The 9,211-nt window shown below is 58.5% G+C and overlaps 1 protein-coding gene across 2 annotated transcripts; it reads left to right on the forward strand.

The window, feature by feature from the left end:
* The first annotated feature begins 4,618 nt into the window (after positions 1-4,618).
* Positions 4,619-8,496, forward strand: SC5D (sterol-C5-desaturase). 2 transcript variants are annotated; one of them, XM_075036699.1, is made up of 5 exons: positions 4,619-4,680; positions 5,002-5,219; positions 6,176-6,308; positions 6,784-6,884; positions 7,216-8,496. In XM_075036699.1, exons 2-5 carry the CDS (start codon positions 5,010-5,012, stop codon positions 7,639-7,641), a joined length of 870 nt encoding a protein of 289 aa, XP_074892800.1. In that variant the 5' UTR covers positions 4,619-4,680; positions 5,002-5,009; the 3' UTR covers positions 7,642-8,496. The 2 variants fall into 2 exon arrangements, with proteins under 2 accessions (XP_074892800.1, XP_074892801.1); XM_075036700.1 differs by lacking the exon at positions 4,619-4,680 and adding an exon at positions 4,750-4,768.
* Positions 8,497-9,211: the final 715 nt, after the last annotated feature.

Genomic DNA, 9,211 nt, shown 5'->3' on the forward strand with positions numbered 1-9,211 from the left:
ACAGATGTTTAGGGTTACTGGTGTCTAGGATTCTGTAATGGGACAGTTACTGGTGTTTAGGCTTTCTGCACTCCAGGGTTCTGCAATGCTCGTGTTACGGGCGTTTAGGGTTACTGGAGTCTACGATTCTGTAATAGCACAGTTACTGGCATTTAGGCTTTCTGCACTCCAGGGTTCTGCAATGCTAGGGTTACTGGTGTTTAGGGTTACTGCACTCAAGGGTTCTGCAATGCTCATGTTATGGGCGGCTAGAGTTAGTTCACTCTAGGGTTCTGCAGTCCTACGGGTACGGTCGTTTTGGGTTACTGCACTCTAGGGTTCTGTAATGCTAAGGTTATGGGTATTTAGAGTTTCTGCAGTCTAGGGTTCTGCAATGCTAGAGTTACTGGTTTTTAGGCTTACTGCACTCTATCGTTCTGCAATGCAAGGGTTACGGGTGTTCAGGGTTACTGCACTCTAGGGCTCTGCAATGCTAGGATTACGGGCGTTTGGGGTTACTGCACTCTGGGGTTCTGAAATGCTAGGGTTAGGGCTATTTAGGGTTACTGCACTCTAAGGTTCTGCAATGCTCGTGCTATGGGCGTTTAGGGTTACTGTAGTCTAGGATTCTGTAATGGGACAGTTACTGGCATTTAGGCTTTCTGCACTCCAGGGTTCTGCAATGCTAGGGTTATGTCTGTTTAGGGTTACTGCACTCTAGGGTTCTGCAATGCTTGGTTTATGGGCTTTAGGGTTACTGCACTCTAGTGTTCTGCAATGCTAGGTTTACAGATGTTTAGGGTTACTGGTGTCTAGGATTCTGTGTTGGGACAGTTACTGGTGTTTAGGCTTTCTGCGCTCCAGGGTTCTGCAATGCTAGGGTTACTGGTGCTTAGGGTTACTGCACTCTAGGGTTCTGTAATGCTAAGGTTATGGGTATTTAGAGTTTCTGCAGTCTAGGGTTCTGCAATGCTAGCGTTACTGTTTTTTAGGCTTTCTGCACTCTATCGTTCTTCAATGCAAGGGTTACGGGTGTTCAGGGTTACTGCACTCTAGGGCTCTGCAATGCTAGGATTACGGGCGTTTAGGGTTACTGCACTCTGGGGTTCTGAAATGCTAGGGTTAGGGCTATTTAGGGTTACTGCACTCTAAGGTTCTGCAATGCTAGGTTTACAGATGTTTAGGGTTACTGGTGTCTAGGATTCTGTGTTGGGACAGTTACTGGTGTTTAGGCTTTCTGCACTCCAGGGTTCTGCAATGCTCATGTTATGGGTGGCTAGGTTTAGTTCACTCTAGGGTTCTGCAATCCTAGGGGTATGGTCGTTTTGGGTTACTGCACTCTAGGGTTCTGTAATGCTAAGGTTACGGGTGTTTAGAGTTTCTGCAGTCTAGGGTTCTGCAATGCTAGAGTTACTGGTTTTTAGGGTTACTGCACTCTAGGGTTCTGCAATGCTAGGGTTATGGGCGGCTAGGGTTACTGTACTCTATTGTTCTGCAATGCAAGGGTTACGGGTGTTTAGGGTTACTGCACTCTAGGGTTCTTTAATGGTACAGTTACTGGTGTTTAGGCTTTCTGCACTCAAGGGTTCTGCAGTGGTCGGGTTACAGGTGTTTAGGGTTACTGCACTCTTGGGTTACTGCACTCTAGGATTCTGCAATGCTTGGTTTACAGGCTTTAGGGTTACTGCACCCTAGGGTTCTGCAGTGCTATGGTTACAGGTGTTTAGTTTTACTGCAGTCTAGTGTTCTGCAGTTCTAGGTTACCGGCGGCTAGGGTTACTGCAGTCTAGGGTTCTGCAATGCTAGGGTTACCCGTGTACTGGTGTTCTTACTCACGGACTTCCTTACAGTCTCTGGACTTCCATTTCGAGCAAGCAAGACACCAATCAGGCCCCAGGAAACACCGTCAGGGACCAGCTGCCAGTATGGCAGTGCACTCCCTGTACCTCTCCCCCCAGCCTGACCTGCATTTCCCATCACCCCGCTCAAGCAATAACCACCAGCAGCGGTCATAAAGGATGCATCTGCTTGCCATGGCTGCATCTACCTTGAAGTGGATTCAGGGGAGATGGCTAACGACCTGATAGCCAAGGGCTAATTTGAACAACACACCCACCTAACCACAGTGCCGGTCACGGTCGGACCAAAGCCAAATTTGGAAGAAGCTAACACCAGTAGCCGGTATGCAAATAGGACCACAAGTCAATTATCTTACTCCATAAACAGCTTAAAGCCCAGGGCCCCTTGAACTCTCCTGCACAGCACCGGGCTCCCTGTCAGGATGTCCCCTTGAGTAGGGGCGCCTCTCAAAGTTACTCCTCAAGGTTCAGAAATGCCTTGCTGCAACAGGTTCCCAGCATGTAATTCATAGCATGCTAATCTTCGAAATCTTAGCAAATTGATAAAAAGGATTGATTGCACATATATCATCCTTTAGACGTAAACCTTGACCAAGTCTGGGACTATGAGCAGATCCAGCCACACCTAGATGACTCTCTGAGGAGTTTAGAACGCAAGGGGATCCATTCTGAACCTCGGGACTCAACAGGAGGGGCTCCCAGACAGTTTTGCCTGACCCTGTCCTCTATGCAGTAATATCAAGCGTACCTTGCCATGCAATCTTGTTAAACCGCTGTCACGTTTACTACCAACCTGGGTTAAATCCCTATTTTACACTAACAAACATATTGCTACTTCTCTCTTACTAGTGAAACACATCACACTGCTCACAACAGCCGGTTTGCGTGTCGTACCTGCTCTTACGCACTCTACTTTTTACAGCCGCAGGCTCTTGTCTTACTATAAGATGCAGCAATCACAAGTATCCCCCCCATTTCTTCCATGAGCCTCCTTAAAAATAGACAGACAGGCCACACCACAATCTCCAGGGAGCCATCTCTCCTCCGAACCCGACACAACCAGCCTCTCTACGTAGAAGCATGCCAGCCCCACAAGCCTTGCCACAGCCTTCCTCCTGCCCCGCTCACTCTCGCGTGGGTCTTTCTCACACCAGTCTCCCTGGGATGGCACACAGGGCTCCAGGCAGGTTTCAATCTGAGAGGCCCAAGTAAGGGGACCACCTCCGTCAACCTCCTAGCCATACTTCCCCCAACAGGGGCCAGGAAACTGTCGGCTTCCCAGGCGGTGGGTGAGCACGCCTCGCCACCTCCTGCCCTGTCGCTGATCCACCATGGTCCCCAAGCGCTTCTCTGCAGGACAGCCCCCATACAGTGTGCCACCCTGTGGTGGGTTGACCCTGGCTGAACGCCAGGTGCTCACTAAAGCCGTTCTATCACTCCCCCCTCTCCTCAGCTGGACAGGGGAGAGAAAAATATAACAAAGGGCTCGTGGTTCGAGATAAGGTCAGGAGTGATCACTCACCAATTACCGTCATGGGCAAAACAGACTCAACTTGGCAAAAATTAACTCAATTTATTACCAATCAACCAGAGTAGGGTAATGAGAAATAAAACCAAATCTCAAAACACCTTCCCTCCACCCCTCCCTTCTTCTCAGGCACAACTTCCCTCCTGGATTCTCTACCTAACCCCCCCCAGCAGTGCAGTGGGACGGGGAATGGGGTTTATGGTCAGTTCATCACACATTATTCCTGCCGCTTCATCCTCCTCAGGGGCAGGACTCATCACACTCTTCCCCTGCTCCAGCGTGGGGTCCCTCCCATGGGAGACAGTCCTCCACAAACTTCTCCAACGTGGGTCCTTCCCACGGGCTGCAGTTCTTCATGAACTGCTCCAGCATGGGTCCCTTCCACAGTGTGCAGTCCTTCAGAAGCACACTGCTCCAGCGTGGGTCCCCTGTGGGGTCACAAGTCCTGCCAGAAAACCTGCTCCATGGGCTCCTCTCTCCACAGATCCAGAGGTCCTGCCAGGAGCCTGCTCCAGCGCTGGCTTCCCACGGGGTCACAGCCTCCTTTGGGCACCCGCCTGCTCTGGCACGGGGTCCTCCCCGGGCTGCAGGTCGGTATCTGCTCCACCGTGGCCCATGCCCAACTGGCATTTGGGGCTCATCACGAGCCCCAAAGCTCACCTGCGAGGGGCTATGGGGCCAGGGCCGGCACGCTCCATACGGCCAGGCCCTCGCTCTGCACAGACAGAGCCGGCGTCGACGGAGGAGGCGGGAGGGGGTGCCAAGAACGCTTCGCTGGGCTGCCGGGACCTCGGCTGCCAAGTCACCCTAGATCCCACCAAACAGGGCACCTGCAACGCCTGCACCCGGCCAGCCTCGTCAAGTCACGCCCAAGTAAGACGGCAGGCAACGCCGCGGGCATACCCGCTCCCTCCAACCAGGCTGCCCGACCAACACCCGACGGGGCTGCCGTACGGACACAGGCCCGGGCTGACGCTCCAGCCTGCGCCCTCCGCGCCCGTCCTCTGCCCACGGGGGCCGCTCGGCCCCGAGCACCGCCGCGACATCCCGCCCCCCCCCCGCTCCCCTGCGGCTGCCGGGCACCGCTCGCCCGGCCCTCCGTTACCGACGGCACGGCCCGCCGCGGGACCGCGCCCGCCGCCACACGCTCCGCGGACGCGGGGCCGCCCCGGCCGGGCCTGTCCCCAGCGCCCCGCCCCGCCGCGACGTCACCGCCCCCGGTGGCGCGAGCCGCTCGGGCGGTGACGTCACGTGGCGCTACCGGGCAGCGCCGCCCCTCCCCGCCTACCGCCGCGTCGGGACCCGCAGGCACAGGTACCGGGGTACGGGGGGGGGGGGGGGGTGACGACGGACGGGACACACCGCGACTCGGCCCCGGCTGCGCTCCCCGAGCGCGGCGCCGGTAGTGTCGCCAACGGCTCGGACCCGCGGGACGCCCCGTTTCGGCCGCACCTGCACCGGGACGCCCCCCCCCTCCCCCCCGCGGCGGCGTGGGGACGACTTGGCGCCTCGCCTGTGCCTCCAAAAACAGGCGCTGACCGCCTCACACCCCCACCCCCCCCCCAGCACCGTGCGCTGACATCCCCCTGTGCCTTTTCCACAACCGGTCACACCGACCCTCTCTCTTTCCCGCAGGAGCCGCCATGGATCTGGTCCTGGACGCCGCCGACCGGCACCTCCTCACGCCCTACGTGTACCCCACCGGCTGGCCCGAAGGCGAGCCCTGCCGCCAGCTCCTCAGCCTCTTTGTCATCACCAACCTGGGGGCACTCACCCTCTACCTGCTCTTCGGCACCCTCAGCTACTACTTCATCTTTGACCATGAACTCCAGAAACATCCCCAGTTCCTAGAGGTGGGTGCACCCCACCGGTACCCCACCTCGCCCGGGCCCTGCCGCGTGCCACTGGCATCCCTCTCACCATCCTCTGGTTGGAGGCTGCTTTAAATGACACGTGCCGACGCCATGCTGTCCCCGCTGCCCGTTTGCTATCCACTCTTGTGCCTGAAGGGATACTTTTCTCCCACGTACCAACCCCTGCCCTGCATGCCACTCATGAAACACACACACACACCACACCCCACCCCAGACCACCAAACCAAGCCCCTAGAAACCCCTGGAAGACATGAGGACACAGCTCAGAGCCTGCCACTGACCCACTGATGTCAGGGCCCCGCAGAGATGCCAGACCATCTGCTAAACACCCAGCCCTACAGACACACCCATCACATCCCTCTCTCCACCCTCGACCACCACAAACCACCTTGCTCCAGACATGGCAGCAGCCCGGGGGTCCCCAGCTGCTCCAAAAGCACACCACACCTATATGCGTCCAAACCGACGGTGCCCACCTCACGCCCCATGTTCCCCAGCACGCGTCACTCCCCGGGGGACAGCGGTACGAGCTCTCTCGCTGCGGCTGGCCGCCAATGCTCGCAGACCAACCCCCATCTCGGCACCCCATTTTTACAAGTCACTGGCTGCCTGACCAATGGCAGAGACAGCCCCTGTCGGCTCTCCGGTGCCTGCTGGCAGGGGCCCTTTGGTCATCCCTGACCAGAAACAAGTACTGCTTGCACAACATGCTAGACCTGGCACCAGCCCTGCCCTGAGCACGGCTCTCCCCAGACGGGTGGCACGCTGCAGCGCAGGCAATGTGGCAAAGCACCCGTGCCAAAGGCCAACTGGTGCCTCGGCGCTGGCCCTCCCTGTCTCACGAAGGGCCGAGGCACTGGGGCTCTCAGGTCTCTGCCCGGCTCCCGGTACTCCCTCTCCCACTGACGCTTCTCTTCCATTGCCCCCCCCCGCAGAACCAGGTGCGTCGGGAGATCACCTACGCGCTGCGCTCCCTCCCCTGGATCAGTGTGCCCACCGTCGCCCTGTTCTTCGCCGAGGTGCGGGGCTACAGCAAGCTGTACGACAACATTGAGGACTCCCCATACGGTGAGCTGCTTCCCCACACCCCTTCAACCGGCCGGCACCCTCTCCCTGACACCCATGTCACCTCCCTTGCCCCCCCATTTCTCCTGATGATGGCGCACCTTGTATGAGCCCCAAAAAAATCCATCCAGGTACCTCGCGCCTCAAGCCAGTCCCATCTGTTAGTTGTAATCCAAAGTTCTCTTTTGAACCACTTGAGGAGGTGCCCATCCCCAACAGCTCATGGATGGGGTACAACAGCCTGCTTGACGCAGGCTTCCCCCCTGGAAAGGTCTTCCCTTCCCTGGGAGCGGCTCCCGACAACTTGGTGCCCCGCTCGCTTTTCCCAACTCACGGGAGGCTGTGCAACCCTCTTGTTGCTTCTCCTCAACGGGACCGACCCCGACTCGACTTGTGCGTGCCCCCCGCCATGAGAGAGGTTGTGCCTTCATGGCCCCTGGCTCCGCCGGCACCGCCTCTAATGTCCCTGTTCCCCCAGGCTGGTCAGGCGTCTTCCTCAGCATGCTGTCCTTCCTCCTCTTCACCGACATGGGCATCTACTGGATACACCGCGCTCTCCACCACAAACTGCTCTATAAGGTACAAGACGGGATGGCAGGCTCTGGGCAAGAGCCCTCGCCCCGTGCTGGGGCCATGGCCGAGCCGGTCCTCCCAGGCAAGGCGTGCCCCAGGGAGAATGGCAGGCTCCGCCTGGCCGAATGAGGCCTTGCCTCACCTTGGTTCACGATGCAATGGGAGCTGAGAGCCTGTCAGGGCACGTGTCCCTCTCCTGCCCTTTGGGTGGCGATGGCCATCGGCTCCCGGGCAGTGGGTCCGTCCCCAGCCAGGGGACCCCCTAAAAGGAGGGGGCCCACACGATACCTGTGCCTGCCCCTGCCTCAGGGACTGATGTAGTGCCCTCTCCCCGCAGCGATTCCACAAGCCCCACCACCTCTGGAAGATCGCGACGCCCTTCGCCAGCCATGCCTTCCACCCTGTCGACGGCTTCATGCAGAGCCTGCCCTACCATGTCTACCCCTTCCTCTTTCCCCTGCACAAAGTCACCTACTTGGGCCTCTACATCTTCGTCAATGTCTGGACCATCTCCATTCACGACGGCGACTACCGCGTCCCCCGCCTCCTGCGGCACGTCATCAACGGCTCAGCCCACCACACCGACCATCACTTGTACTTCGACTACAACTATGGGCAGTATTTCACCCTCTGGGACAAGATTGGCGGCTCCTACAAGAGCCCCACGGCCTTCGAGGGCAAAGGCCCCCACGACTACTTGCGCAAGCTCCGAGAGAAAGGCCCGGGGGCATCCAACGGCCCCCCGGCTGCCAAGACCGAGTAGGGTTCCCCAGCAGCCCAGCCCCTCTGTGGGATGAGATTCCCCAGCTGGATCTCTTCCCATTCCTCCCCAGCCTCTTGAGATGACTTTCCCACGGACAAAAAGCCCCCGTCCCCCGATGGCGTGACCGGTGTGGGGCGATTCTTGGCGAGCGCTCCGGCCCAACCCTGCTCCTGAAACAGCAGTGGCCAGCCTCGCTCTATGCCACAGACCTGCCCCGCTCCTGGCTGCCTTTGGATCTCTGCTAAGGTCCCTGCCCTGCTTTAGTACTGTGCTGCTGCTTTACAAAAAGAACAATAACATGGCACAAATACAAGAAGAACGTGGCTTGTGGCAGGGTCTCCGTCCATCTGTGCTGCAGGCTGCTGTTGCCGATTCACTGTTGTGGAGTCCATCAGGACGAGTCGAGTCGAGAGGCTGACACCACCGCATCTTTTTCTGAGCTGTATTACGCGAAAAAAAGACGCAAGCGCCTACCTTTCAGAGGCGGCGTGGGTCCTCGGCGACGGCTCCTCGGCACAGCGAGGGCTCAGCCTTGAGATGGGGCGGGACTCCTTGGCGCTTGACACGCTCTCCTCCTTCCTCTCTCCTGGGGACATCCCGCAGGGCGCTGATGGGACATGTCCTAGCGACAGCATGCCTGTAGGACAAAGATGGGCTCTGAGTCCCGTGAGTCCCTCGAGCTCCCTAAGAACATTGAGGCAGGGAAAAGGACAAACAGGCACCCAGAGACAAGGGGCGAGGCTTCTCCTCGCTTGAGGGTTTGTGGCTGGCTTTCCCCCTTAACGCCTGGCGTGCTTTCTGCTGAAACCTGGTTGCCCTGCCTTTGGGTCTGATCCGCGTTCAATAAACCTTGCTCGCCAACTTGGCTGCCGTTTGGTCCCTTCACCATTCCTCCTGATGCCATACGAAGCCTGCTGGGGCACCCTGTTTCTCCCCTACGAAACCCACAACAGGCTGACCCCGCGCCGTTCCGGGAGCAAACATGCGTGTCACCTCCTCCCCTTTTGCCAAAATGACAAAGGGGACGGGGAAACCGTCACCAGCAGCCAGCCCCCACGACTCCTCCTGTGGGCCGGCCGTGAGGGCTCAACCCAGCTGGGTGAGAAGCGTGTGGGGGACACAGGGCTCCCCGGCCTCCCACCATGCCACCAGGAACTGCACGGCACGCTGCAGGTAACGCGCTCAGCGCCGCCGTTCACGGGTGGAGCGGACAGAGCTGCCTCTGCTCCCCTAGTCCTCCTTACACGTGACTGCATCCCTGCATGACAACGGCACCCAGCTTTCAGCTTCCCAGCCCGAGGCAGGATGCTGACAGCGGTACCCTTCCTGACAAACTGCACCCTTGCCACCACCTACCCTGCTCCTGCCGGGCACCTTTAAGGGACACACGCAGGTTTTGGACTAGCACACATTCCACCTTGCGCCAGCCTGCCTGCCGTGCAAACGGCCAAACCCGACTGCCCAACAACACCGCGGGCCTCACCGGCCACCCTGCGCTCACCTGCCATACTGCGTCCGTCATGGCAGAAAAGGGACATGACCCTGGTGGTGAATGGCACCGACAGCGCCC

Source organism: Buteo buteo, chromosome 9, assembly GCF_964188355.1.
Source record: "Buteo buteo chromosome 9, bButBut1.hap1.1, whole genome shotgun sequence".
NCBI lineage: Eukaryota > Metazoa > Chordata > Aves > Accipitriformes > Accipitridae > Buteo > Buteo buteo.